The sequence below is a fragment of the Penicillium hispanicum genome (assembly GCF_028827665.1).
Source record: "Penicillium hispanicum strain IBT 35686 chromosome Unknown utg000002l_segment0_segment0, whole genome shotgun sequence".
Classification (NCBI taxonomy): Eukaryota; Fungi; Ascomycota; class Eurotiomycetes; order Eurotiales; family Aspergillaceae; genus Penicillium; species Penicillium hispanicum.
Genome location: NW_026623194.1, coordinates 601,026 through 614,310, shown reverse-complemented (window position 1 = coordinate 614,310; position 13,285 = coordinate 601,026). Strand labels below are relative to the sequence as shown.

The 13,285-nt window shown below is 52.7% G+C and overlaps 4 protein-coding genes across 4 annotated transcripts; 3 read left to right on the top strand and 1 right to left on the bottom strand.

Annotated features, from left to right (window-relative positions):
* Positions 1-770: 770 nt before the first annotated feature.
* Positions 771-3,504, top strand: N7459_001996 (Alkaline phosphatase-like alpha/beta/alpha; the record flags this gene model as incomplete). The annotated part of the gene is made up of 3 exons (XM_056941181.1): positions 771-1,123; positions 1,179-2,864; positions 2,919-3,504. The coding sequence occupies 3 exons, from the start codon at positions 771-773 to the stop codon at positions 3,502-3,504; spliced, it is 2,625 nt and encodes an 874-aa protein (XP_056803036.1).
* A 2,815-nt stretch (positions 3,505-6,319) lies between these two features.
* On the top strand, positions 6,320-8,333 carry N7459_001995 (putative acyl-CoA oxidase; the record flags this gene model as incomplete). Its single annotated transcript, XM_056941180.1, has 3 exons — positions 6,320-6,443; positions 6,544-6,742; positions 6,839-8,333. The coding sequence occupies 3 exons, from the start codon at positions 6,320-6,322 to the stop codon at positions 8,331-8,333; spliced, it is 1,818 nt and encodes a 605-aa protein (XP_056803035.1).
* A 372-nt stretch (positions 8,334-8,705) lies between these two features.
* fmaE (monooxygenase fmaE) lies at positions 8,706-9,838 on the bottom strand (the record flags this gene model as incomplete). The annotated part of the gene is made up of 5 exons (XM_056941179.1): positions 8,706-8,878; positions 8,938-9,186; positions 9,243-9,337; positions 9,393-9,685; positions 9,743-9,838. 5 exons carry the CDS (start codon positions 9,836-9,838, stop codon positions 8,706-8,708), a joined length of 906 nt encoding a protein of 301 aa, XP_056803034.1.
* A 507-nt stretch (positions 9,839-10,345) lies between these two features.
* N7459_001993 (Zn(II)2Cys6 transcription factor domain-containing protein) lies at positions 10,346-12,328 on the top strand (the record flags this gene model as incomplete). The annotated part of the gene is made up of 4 exons (XM_056941178.1): positions 10,346-10,405; positions 10,641-11,207; positions 11,259-11,411; positions 11,474-12,328. The coding sequence occupies 4 exons, from the start codon at positions 10,346-10,348 to the stop codon at positions 12,326-12,328; spliced, it is 1,635 nt and encodes a 544-aa protein (XP_056803033.1).
* Between the last annotated feature and the right edge of the window lie 957 nt (positions 12,329-13,285).

The following is a 13,285-nucleotide window of genomic DNA, read 5'->3' as shown; positions in this document are numbered from 1 at the left end:
GACCCCATATGCGCCTCGAGGCTGCGGGCCTAAAATTTGCTAGTCTAGCGGACCTGACCAATTGGAGCATGGATGGCTACATCTCAATTGCCCGAATAGCGCATTGCCTGAATTACCCATTCGAGCAGTGAACTGTATACATACCTGTCTCTGCATCCAAATAAACATGATCAACCGACGGTCCACGTGCCCACGTGCCCACGTGCCCACGCGGGTGCGTCAGTATGGGAGCCCGAAATATCAGGCAGGCAACTAGCGTGCAACAAATTTGCCGATTGTGGAAAGTGCTCATGTGCTCGTGCTCGTGACTTCAGGGAAGCGTCGTCCTATCAATCGACCCGTATATATGGACACTCAGGCGCCCCAGCTGTTGGACCCGATATCCACTCTCGCTCGCTCGTCTGGAGGCCTCCGAAAGCAACTCCCAGTTCTGCCAAGTTCGTCTGAGGTGGGGGGCCAAGAGCGCAACTTATAGATTGAGAGCGGCCTGCTATCATTGCGCTGTGCCCGGCATCTCCTGGGGAACCCGGAATTTTGCGGATGCTTTTCCTTGTCATATACCCCTTTGTCGTTTCCTCCCCCACGCCTCGACCTCCAGATTGTATTTAATCGATAGGGACCATCTCCGAGTCGACTGTCTCTCGCATGCCGACCTCATCTGAATTTGATCGCTCGGCTGTCTTCTCCGCGTCGACTTGAATCGCTAATTTACGACTTTTCCAGCCGTAGCGTCTGCACATGTCGGCGGTGCCAGAGCTCCCTTTTGCGCCATGAAGTTTCCGAGTTCGTCGTCCGGCGGCATTTCGCAATGGTTTCTGAATCGATTTTACGCCTCGCTCTCGTTCGCTCTGGCTGTCGCGCAATCGCCTCAGGCGTACATTGACCATGCCTGGCCAGCTTCTCGCGCCTATTTCTTCTCAGTCACATTTATCGCCATCCTGCTCTCCAAATTCTTCCACCTCCTGGTCCACATTGATGGCTTAACGATATTCTCCATTTGTGTCTGGGGCACTTCATTCTTTCTGGTTGATGCCCTGCTTATCCTAGTCGTATGCGGGCTGAACCGGGAATTTCAGTCCCCCGCGGGGGTTAACATCGCGGCTGCGCTGACGGTGGTGTTCAGGTGAGAACTGCGGTGACATCTCTCGGGAAAGGTTTGGATGCTAATATTATCCCAGTCTATACACCTCCTCGATGGTCGCCGTCAACATTGCTTATTACGTTCCCACTGGCATGGAAATATACTGGCGGCGCGGGAAACATTTCTACCGGGGCAGGCCTTCTGCTAAGACAGTCCTGAGTGCGTTGGCTACTGCGTTCGCTGTCGAGGCATTCATCTGGATCGGCGCCTACTTTGCCACCCCATATCTCCTTCGGGCCACCCAAGGGTTCTTGGACATCTGGGGCTCGGTTTGGTCTGCTGCCATTCGCCGGTGTCGCGGCCAGAACCCCAAATCAAATGCGGCCCATTACGAGGAGATTGCGATGGATGATTCTGACGATGATATCAGCGAAAGCCCGTCTATAGCCATGCTAGATGCGTCCCAGGACGTATCTGAACAGAAAAGCTATCCGTTTTTTGTTCGCATCACGGTCACACTGTGTACCCTGATAGTCCTTTTCCTTGCCCTTATACGTCCTCGCAATGTGACTTACAGCTTCTTCTCCGAGTCCTTGCCCCTGGCGCCGTTCGGTGGCCACAAGTACCAACCAGCGCATGTCACTACGGTGAACCTGCCAGGCGACGTCAGCTGGCTGGGAGACCGGACTGCTATGGATAAATTCCCGCAATTTGACTGGCTGCAAGTGGAAGAGGAATCGAATGAATTTCCAGAATGGTCTCCCTTCCCAGCGAATAGGTCCAACCCTACCGTGCACAACAACTACCACGATGACCGCTACAATCCGTTGCTTGACCCTCTCCACACACCCAATCTCCAGAATGAGATCTTGGAACCTCTGCGTGAAGCTCTTCACAACGGAAGCGTCAAGATCAAGCATCTCATTATTATTAAGCTAGAGAGCACTCGGCAGGACTCGTGGCCTTTCCGCTCTGACTCTTATATAATGAAGCTTGTCAGAGACAACTTCGGAGGACAGATACCCCAAGGGGTGGAAGACCGACTTTCCAACCTCACCCGTACCGCTGAGATGTTGACCGGATTGAAGACCGGATTCGGTAACGACACCGACCGTCCCAGGCCCTATGGTGGTATCAGTGCCACCAATGCATATACATCTAGTACATATACCGTGAAAAGCGTCACGGGCACTCTCTGCGGTCTGAATCCTATGGCTTGCGAAGGCAATCTCGAATACCTTCACGACCCTTACCAACCGTGTTTACCTCACATCTTTGAAGCCTTGAACAATCAGCAAAGCACCACGGGAGAACCCGACGATTGGAGATCCTGGCCGTGGTACAGCCGATGGGTGCAGACCCATTACGGTACCTGGGACCATCAGGGCTATCTTCTTCCTCACCTGGGATTCACGGACGTCATGACGAGGGAGTCGATCGACGAAGAAGGAGCAATTTATATCCCAGAGGAAAATGATGAAGAAAACCACCATGGCCATGAGGATAAGTTGTTGAGCATGTATCTCCGTGATGCTCTCGAGGAAAATGAGTTCACCAACAATCGTCTCTTCATCACCCACCTCACCCACAACACCCACACGCCGTTTTTTCGACCGGGCGACTACGAGGATCTGATCGGGGGTCCCCAAGATGGACTCAACGAGAAGGTGAACCGCTATCTCAACACCATTGCCTACCAAGACGAATGGATCTCCGAGATCCTCGACCTTTTGGAGGATTTTGGAATCGCCGATGAGACTCTTCTTGTCATGGCAGGTGACCAGTAAGTCTTCCCTACACAGGAATTATCCAAAATGCCCCGTTAACAGCACTGCAGTGGCATCTCCCTCCCCAACGATGGAGGCATCACAGCCTTCCACGATCCCCATGTCGGCAATTTTCACGTCCCTCTCTTCTTCGCCCATCCCAAGCTACCCCAGATCGAAATCAATGCCCCCGTTCTCTCCACGCAAATTCTCCCAACCATCCTCGATCTTCTCATCGAAAGCTCCTCCCTCAACGCCGAATCCATGAACATCGTCAAAGACCTGTTCCCCCTTTACGAAGGCCAATCATTAATCCGCCCTCTCATTCCCGAGAAAGACGGCAAACAAGAGTGGCAGTTCACCACGATGAATCCCGGAGGGACGTGGGCGGCCATGCGATCCGCCTCCAAGCCCTACCGCCTCACCTTCCCCCTCGTCGCCGACGCCCCGTGGCGGTTCACCAACATCGAGACTGATCCCTTCGAGCTCGCGCCGGACGAGGAGCTTGATGTCGTAGCCCTGATTGATCTCGTGCAGCGGCGCGATGGTGCCGCCGCCGGGCAATGGCTCACTGAGGCCGTGCATGTGGCGCGTTGGTGGGTTCTGGAGAACAGGCGCCGCTGGCGATATGACCCCGATACGCCGCGGGATTCATGAACTGTTCTTTGGTGAATTATGTTCTACTAGAGTCGGATATAGCGATTTTGTTTAGCTCTTGTTCACTGTTGTTATTACTCTAGCAGGGTTGGGTACCGGGGAGGATTTGCCTCGTCTTAGCCTGCGTGCATGTACTTGTATATACGCCCCTAATGCGAGTCTTTGTTCTGCGACACGTTCAATTCGTTAGATGCTGATTTCTTCCTCCTAGCAGGCAGTTAGTCTGGTCATCTGAATGAATTTGATATCAAGCTCTTGGCGCCGTGTTATCTGGGCCCGGAACACATCGTCTCGCATCGGGCTTGCAGGCATTTGTCGCAACATCCTCGTTACTGACATCTACATCCTCACCATCTACTTCCTCAACCTCTACCTCAACATCGACCCCATCAACTCCTACTCAGCCTACTCAGCCTCCAACTACCACTTCGTCAACCCCCACAAAAACAACATCCTCTTCAACCCCACCGGTACAAGTCTCGCACCATATTCCGGTTATATTGATCTGAACAATGTCCGCTTTTCACAAAAGCCAATTACACACGTAATATGTTCTACTTGACAGCGCCTATAATTCTTTCTTCCCGTATATATAGAGACAGTAGGTCGGAGTCGCGTTGGACGGACGGTTCGGCCCCAAAACGCGGCATACCAGAATGGCAATGAGCGACATACTGGACAACGCGAAAGAAAATTCGACACAACATCGAGTTTCCAAGGGTCTCTAACTTGTGTAATTGAGAACTCATTAATTTACACAATGCAGGCATTGCATTCTCAGAATTGATGAATCAGTCCCCTCCAGTACAGGTGTTTTTGTTTACAGCGACCCCAGAAACATATTCGTCGCCACCAGAAGCACCAACCCCACTGCCGGCGTAGAAAATCGACTTGCACTCGACTTCTTGGAATAGAAATATTCGGCATTCATTACTCCGGTCTGGTTGATGCAGGAAACCACCTCGCTGCCATTGCCGTTCACATTGCAGAATGCGAAGCAGCCACCATCGTACGATGTGATGTCGGTCGTGAGGCCACAGCATTTCTTGATGGTGTCTTCGTATTGGGTGCCGCCAGAGAATGCGACGGCGTCAGATGTGTGCCATAGGCTGCGCGGTGGACTAGCGACGGCCGTGGCAGAGCATGTAGAGCGAGGGTAGATCATAGTCGTTTCTTGGATGGTTGATGTGGGTTAAGTAGCGAAACCTCGAACGGAGGAAGAGAGGTCGTTTCAATGAGGGAGATGCGAGATATTGGATGAGCAGAAATGGTCAGAAAGTGAAATTGGAAATTGTGACAACTCTCTATTTATCTGATCTTCGGCGATTATCTGATTTCCAGGTCTATCAGATCGGGCTATGATGGACGCAGCTATGACAGGCAAGGCTGCAGATACGACAAGGCTGTCTTCCTTCGGGAAGGAAATGGTGGAGCCTCATTTCCTTTCCTAGCTATGCATCTGGTGATTGGCTTCATTCACGGCTAAACAAAGGCTACCCTCTGGTGGGTCTCCTTGGAACTTGAAGAAATTTCGGATCATTCGTTGTCGAGTTTCTCATGGACTTGGGAATAGCGACCGGTGCCAAGTATCGAGATAACCTCATGGAAGGCATTTGATTCATTCTATCGCAGTGACTGTGTATCAGGCTGGACTATCCTAATGTGAAATTGGCAGATAGTGGGTGGCATAGTTGCTCTCGCCAAAGGCATACCTGTGGTGCTAGTTATCTAGGAGCTGTACATGTTGTGTATTAAGCCCATTCTTGCTCCTTGACCAGAGATTCCTCTATGCTAGTTATCAGGAGTGAATAGGACTTAGACTCGTTAAATTCGATCTCTACTGCATCGTCCACAAAGATTGGTTGACACATAGGCAGTGAAATTTGGCATGATCTCCGACGTGCCAAAGAGTGACTATGCCAGGCCGCCAGCAGCTCGGAAAGGTAATTGCGTGGCTGTTCCAATATCCACTTGTGGATAAAAAGCTGAGACGGTCTCGCCCGGCATGCTGATCAAGCTTCGATATGATCGTTCGCCTCAGAATAGATGTCAGGTGTGCTTTCTAACAAACGTGAAGCCCCCAGAGTCTGTGGATTTTGCTCGCAATACCCGTGTTGTGAGGGCATTCCTGGGCCGAGATTTGCTGAAAATGTTGAGTTGAATTGGAGGTGAAAGTGCCTGTTGGATTTCCTAGAGGAAGCCTCCAAATTGTTTGAAATACAAGCACGACCCGGATGGGGAGAATGTGATCGGCTTCACTGCGCATGGGGATGGCCAAACATATTCTATTAATCGACGCGAGGTTGTGAGAATAATCAGCTGCACGAAGATTTATCAGTAAGGCGTCCGTAGACCATATTGACCATTGGATGCCATTTATCACCGTTCGCATCTCACTGCGTACTCGCGTAGCACGCTGTGCAAGTTGATAAATTGCACGAATACATGAGGATATGCACTACCAACACACACATACCGGGGTCCTAGCCATACATAGTGGCTGAAGAAACGCAAGGATATCTCCAGGCATGATTAGCGTCGAACAGGCTGCGCAGGTGGGATGTGTGAATAACGTAGCGGTGTGAATCAGGACTCGATTGATCCCTGTCCTGGATGCTACTATGATGCACGCTGGAGGAATAGCAAACAGAAGTAATGATAGAAACGCCATTTTGTTGTGACAGAATCGGTGATAGGAGAGAAGAGCTAGATAAAGGCCGCCCTTCCCATCTTGCATCTTGCACGATGAATGATTCCTGTTGTGACTGAAAGCCAGTGTCGTTCCGTATTATTTAGAGTCCTTTCCTGTTCAAACATGTCGACGCCCTCCCTTCGCTTAGCTCGTATGGAGATTTTCAAATCCAGTCCGACAGGTTTGACCGAGGACGAGAGAATCGCCCGTGGCTATGAGCAGGCGCGGGCGATGGCCAGGGAGTATCGTGAGTGCCGACCTTTTCTAGTGCGATGAAAGAAATCACACCCGGTCGAGCGACAGTACCCTTCCAACCAGGTTCTAACTCAGCAAGTGGCCAAATTCAGAAATGACAGCCAACGATGTGATATCTCTGACGCCAAAATTCTGGAAATATCACCAGGATCTCCTCCAAGCCGCTCATCACCCCCCGTGTGTGTTAACGACCATTCAATTCAATCTTGTCGCGGGGACCATTGGGCAGTACCTGCCTGCTCGCCCCGATCTGCAGGAGCTGATGGATTCGATACTGGCTTTTGATGTCTCGTGAGTGGATCAGCTTCTTTCCTCCGGGCCTGGTCTCTTCCAAGATGAAAAGGCAAAAGATCAGAAGCGCTCATCTGTTAATTGGGATGGCATTAGTGCTCAGTTTTTGTTGACTGAAGTCGGCCACGGTCTTGATGCCAAAAACCTCGAAACGAAAGCAACGAAGCTCTCAGATGGAGGATTCGACTTGCATTCACCCACACCGCGGGCTTCTAAGCAAGTGACTCGACAAGGCCTCAATATATGGCGATATCTGCTAACCAACCGATTCAGGTTCATGCCCCCTACCACCCCAATCAAGGGGTTCCCTCGGGTCGGTGTGGTCTTTGCGCGCTTGGTGGTTGATGGCGAAGACCGAGGCGTGAGGCCATTCATTGTCTGGCTGAACGATGGAGAGCAAATGTTTCCGGGAATCACTTCCACAAAACTGCCTCATCGCCCTGGAACGAGACCGATAGACCACTCGGTGACAGGCTTCTATCATGTGAAGCTTCCCAGCTCCGCCCTCTTGGGCTCCTTAGAGAAGCCCAAAGACACCCAGGCTCATTTTCTGTCCATTATCCGACGGGTGACTGTCGGCACTCTCAGTCTGTCAACTGTCATGCTGCCGATTCTGAAGAGGGCGGTTTACGTCGCTGGAACGTATAGCATCAGCCGACACATCAATGGAAAAGACGGCAAGCCAATTCCAATTATACATTTCCGGACCCAGCAACGGCCGGTATTGCACGCCCTGGCGCAGATCGCGGTGTTGGAGGCGTATATGGCGGACGCTACCCGCAGATTCGTGCAGCCGGGTCTTCATCCAGCTGTGCGGCATGGAATCGCAACTGCTCTGAAGGCTGTTGTTAGCGCTGCTCCTCAGCGGAATCTGCTGGAGTTGTCTGATCGCTGTGGAGCACAAGGACTGTACGAACACAACCATATCGTCCAGAGTCACTCCGAGTTCCGAGGCGGGATAATTGCAGAAGGAGATGCCCTGGTGCTCTGTATAAGTATGAAGATATTCATTCTCCTAGACCTTGGACGTATGCTCACAGGGGTTCCAGGATTGGCTTCTGAATTACTCCTTGGGCGATACAAGATGCCCCCAGCACGAAACCCAGACTCCTTCATTGCCCGCCATGAACAAGGTCTCCACGATGAGTGCCAAGACGTGATTCGGGGCATTAAGGCAGACCATCGAAGTGAAGAATTCAATAATGCGATTCTTCCGCGCTGCCAGCCTCTCGTTGAAGCGATAGGCAATCGCATGGCTTACGAGGCTGCCGTGGAGGCCGGGATAGACCCGGATCTGCTGTCGCTCTTTGAAGCCGGGGTGATTCTGCAAGACTCCAGCTGGTTTGTGCAGCATGCGGGATTGACACGCGCTGCGCAGTTTGAGAATGAGTCTCGAGCATTGAACGCCTGTCTTCCCCGTCTGCAAAGACTGTTGGAAGATACAGGGGCGCAGGAGTACGTGGATGCACCGATTTTGTCGCAAGAAGCGTGGACTAGATTCCTTGCCTCGCTCAAAGTGTATAAGCATCCCAGTCAGGGGCTGGGAGAGGATGACTTCCCCCCAGGGTCGCGATCTCGGGCTCGGCTGTGACGTTGAAACACGCTTTGTGTTGATCGGCCCCGCTAGGAATGATTTTCGTCCTATTCGTTCCCAGGTCGACTAAGGATGAGCTAGATTGCTGTGGCTGGCAAAGTGGATTCGTCATGGCTTGTTCTGCCTCTATGTATTTTGGGAATCATTCGAACATGTCGGCTTCATAAGATCATTTATATCGACCATGGAGACATCACCAGGTTCTGCTGGCTGATGCTTTTCAATCGTACTACTCGTCCTACCTGTGTTCTGTACTTATTTAGCCATTTCCTGCACGGTTGAAATGCTCTGCATGTCCACGGAAGATGCGATTTCAATTTGTAGCCTTACACGCAGACACGAGATCCCGTTGATCCTGATTCCAGCGCATCAATAATCATAGTCCACTGTTTTCCCAGTGCTCTGGTTGCTCCTGTTCACTCGCCCATACTGCTTCGCGAGCTTTCCCCGTCGTGCATCAATGATTGGGTGAACATATTCCCACTGCCCATCCATCTCCTTCCCGTCTTCCTCAATCTTCTTCACCTTCACAACGGTACCAGCTAGAGAGAATGCGGGTCAGATTGCACTTGTTCGCGGGTAAATACGAGTGTTCACTTACGGAGGCCGGTCGGTTCCGCGTTGATGTAGATATTCTCCCATTGGTTCCTGGATGACGAGTACAGCTCATGGCCGATCGTGAGGTATCCATAGTGCTTGCCCTTGGTGTTCCACCAGTGCCAGGTGTCGGTGTGGAGAGGCCCATGGGCGAAATTGTGAACATCGTCGAGCGAGCGGAAATACATCATCGTAATGATATGATTTCCTGCCTCCCGTCCGTCCGCACCGAGCAGGGTCTCTTGGCCCAGGACTGTTTCCTCGGTCAGCCGTTGAACGCAGATCCACCATAGGGCCATGCTTGCTCACAGCCGTATTTTTCGGGATCCTCTTTCAATGCAGTGTACATGTCCTTCGCCAGCTTGCCTATTTCCAGCGCTCCTGGGGAAAAGACGCCGAGCGGACTGTGCGTGGATAGTGAGTACACGACTGAACCTCGCGGAGACTCCGGAAACATACTGATTGAGCCGTGTGATCAACTGGAAAGCCACCACGTTCTCATCGGAGGGTTGATTGGCGTACACGCCCTCGCGGTTGGGGATTTGCCCAGTGAATTTGCCCATGATGACACCATCCAGGAACCGGTTGCGCGTGATGCCGGCGGTCATTAATAGAACGTCGACCACGCGATATGAAATGATCACCATGGCTGGCAGGACTGCGTAGAAGAGGGGTACCATTAGGACCACCACCCCCTGGATCACAGCACCGAGCAAGATCCATGTTGAGAGAGAGAATTGCTCTTTCAGGATCTAGAATTGATGGATGAGTATGTTCTCAAATCGGGGGGGATTCGGCTCGGATCTCACATTGATCGCGCTAATTCTAGCCTTCTTTTTGGCCACATTCGGATTGGGTGGTCCAAGGGGTGGCAGCATCGGCCGAAGACGCGGTTGGTCGGCCATCGTCGCACTTGACGGTAGATGGACAGTCGGGTTGATCGGATGCGACAGAGAAGTTGCCAGGTGTGATGGCAGTCGGAGGGAAGCGCGTCTTTATGATTTGGACGGTGGGAATCCTCGGCCTCTTATACATGCCATGGATTCTTGTCAGTCTCCAGACTCCGCGCTTATGGGACGGGTCCAACTCGCATCAAGATGCCAGGATCAGGATAACGAGACGAGATGGGGGGTTTGCGTCGGCTGTCGCATCAATTCCCTCCGCAAGCATCCATAATGCTCATCGACGCAGCGAATAACAACGTCCCAAGTTGCGCTTATGCCAGCTAACCCGTATTGGGGGCCATTGCGCGCGCGGCGAGGCGCCGTCTCCGTCGGGATCCCCCGCGGGGCCCTTCGGCCCTTCTCACGCCAAGTCGACGCGCTCCTTCATCCCAGCACGTTGACGCCTCACCGACAAGCCGTGACAAGCCGTGAATTTTGAGAGGTCCAACCTGCGAACTTGACGCCTGAATGGTGGGGGTTCCCGGACGATCGCGCGGGTGTAAAACCTGCCGCCGACGGAAGAAAGGAGTAAGTTGGCGATTCCTTCGACCCCATCCTGACACCCACTCGATCTATCCCCAAACCCGCAGCTGGCGTGAAATGCCCTGAGACATGTCATGTCGAATGATTTCCCCAGTCTAGCTAGCTCTTTTGCTTTGTTACACGCGCTCTGTGACTCGGTGGTTCTTTTCCACTCCCCCTTCCCCTTCGACGTCCATCTGGTCTGGAGGTCAACGACTAATCTCCGTCATGAACGTCCAAGTGCGATCTCCAGCATCCCACCTGCGGCCAGTGTCAACGAGCTGGCCTGGAGTGTGAAGGCTATGTCCGGGAGCGCATCTTTGTGAACAGCACCCAGGGCCCAAGCGTGAGTGGCGCTCCTCGCCTCGAGCAAGCGACCTATCCGACGTCGAACCCTGTACCCGCGCTTGTAAGGCGACGTGTGGCTGCATCTGCGGACCTGAAGCCAGGTATTCTAACCCATGAGTCGTTGTGGCGCTCGGCGTCGCAAATGAACATGGTGGGCACATTCTGGGCAACCTTTCTTCCCAATAGCCAACCCTTCTCTCTGCGCGCAGCAAGGTTCGCGAACGGCGGTTGGACAAATGTTGCACAGGAGATCTATCAAGATGACACGCTGGTGCGCCATGCCCTCATGGCGAATTGTCTCGGGCTGGTGGGCCGGCAAGATGGACATGCTTGGATGGTCCAGGAGGGAATGCGGATCTACGGCCTCACACTAAACCGGGTAGGGATGTTATTGAAACAGCCAGACAAAGTACACAGCAAGACCATTGTTCTGGTGCCGATGATGCTGAGTCTATTCGAGGTAAGTGACTGCATCAGCTCCATCACGCGGCCCTCCACTCACCTGTCGCAGTTGATGCTGGGAGCGGACGAACAAAAGTTCATCCAGTTTCACCGCTGGCACAGCCATGCCGTGGGAACGAGCAGTATCATTCTGATGAGGCCGCCGGGTGATTACGCCACTGGAGTAGCGCACCGAATCTTCATCGAAGGTCGATTACATGCGGTAAGCAGCGTACCGCGTCCTTGAGTCTCCTATCCTCCCCAGGCGCTGACGGGGACATGTAGATGCTGGGAGAGTTCCTGCGACGCAAACGCTCCAAGCTAAGCGCTCCCGAATGGAAGACCGCGCCGTGGTCAGAAATCCCCAAGACGCCGAAAGACGCGTTGATGGACATCATGATCGACCTTCCCGGTCTGATGGAACTATACGACACCATGCAAGCCACGACTGACCTAGGCGCCAAGCTCCAACTGGCCCATGAACTGTTTGAGCAGTGCTGGGTGCATCACCGAGAGCTGCAGGAGTGGGCAGCCACCGTCGGTAAACAAGGCCTAGCCTTCGCCGAGACCATCATCGGCATCCCCGAGCCTCAACTGCTCAACCCAACCACGGAGCAATTTGCTCTCGCGAATCTGGGCACTCTGTATTGGACTGGCTGCGCCATCCTCTATGACACGCTTCAGCGCGCAGCGATCCGGATCGAGGTGTCTCTGCCGCGAAAGAGCCCGCGCACCTACGTGCACAAGGTTGCGCAGATTGTACCTTATTTCCAAGCGCCCGGCATCGGCCATTTCTACCAGAGTATGGTGGCTGTCCCGGTTGGCTTGTGTCTCCACGTTCTGTATGGCCTCGAGCCGCTCAGTCAGCCGTCGCCGGAGCGTCTGCTTCTCCAGCGCGCCTTCTCGGGTACCCTTGGAAGTGACATGGAGCGATTCCTGGACGGTGCGCTGAGCCGATCGAAGGTCAACGGGCAGAATGATCTGGTTGTTGTCCCCCCTGCTCAGAGGGATCTTGTTGTGCCCCCTACTCAGAATCTTGCTGTCACCTCTACTCAGAAGAATCTTGTTGTTACACCTCCCCAGTACGAGTTGCCGTTGGTCTCCCTTTCGCGTGGTGAGACGCATCCGCTCGCTACATAACGATTGTCTATGTCGGGCCACTGGCCATGCAGATTGTACTTTAACTGAGCGTTTTCATAAATTACTTTGGAACTCAAGGATAATACCAGATAATACTAAACTCCGATATTGGTCACCTTGCGACGCTCCCGGGTTGTCATAGTCATCAGCAACCGAATATCCGCAGACCTTCGCCATTTCACCGTGTCTTGCTTGTCAACCTCCACTCCACCCGCGCATTCGACATCACCACTGATTAGGATCGGCATCGGCAAAGGTACTCCCAGCAGTGGTCTCATCATACCACATCTGCCGAGTACCCTGCGTGCCCTTCATCGCCCCATCATCATGCCACCCGTTTGCACAAGGCTCAGTAGGGTGGTGGCAGAAGTGAAGTTGATCAGCATACGGCGAGTTGGTGGGTAACCAAATAGGATGCTGGATTTTATGCTGGAAATTTGATGAGTACTTGAACAAGCATGTCCGTCTTCGGGTTCTTAAACTTTTCTGTTGAGATATCTAAATCCTCTCTTCGCTGGCTGGATGCTAGGGTGACATCGAGAACGTGTGGGATGAGCCACATCGTAAAAGCGGGTTGCAGGAAGCGAGGACGGCGTTCTTGGAAGTGTATGAATGGGGTTCATTCTCTGCTCTTACCCAGAATATACATAAAGCTTCAAAATCATCCAAGGGTTGCGACGGGAGTTGTTTGTCTTACGTGAGAAGCCGTCTTTGAATCATCTATGGATTTGGAATGTAGGACGCCACGATCTTCATAAGCAGTGCCGCCACTAGCATCAGCTAGTATGAGCATTATAAGCGGGGTCGACAATGCGAGAAGAGTTCTACAAAGTCCGGACAAGCCGATGAGCCTCGAGTCTGGTTATTCGGGATCGCTACGGCATAAACCGCATGATAAAAATTCGACGCTGGGGTTGATCCCGGATAGGTGAGATTTTTGCGTAGATGGAAAGCGTT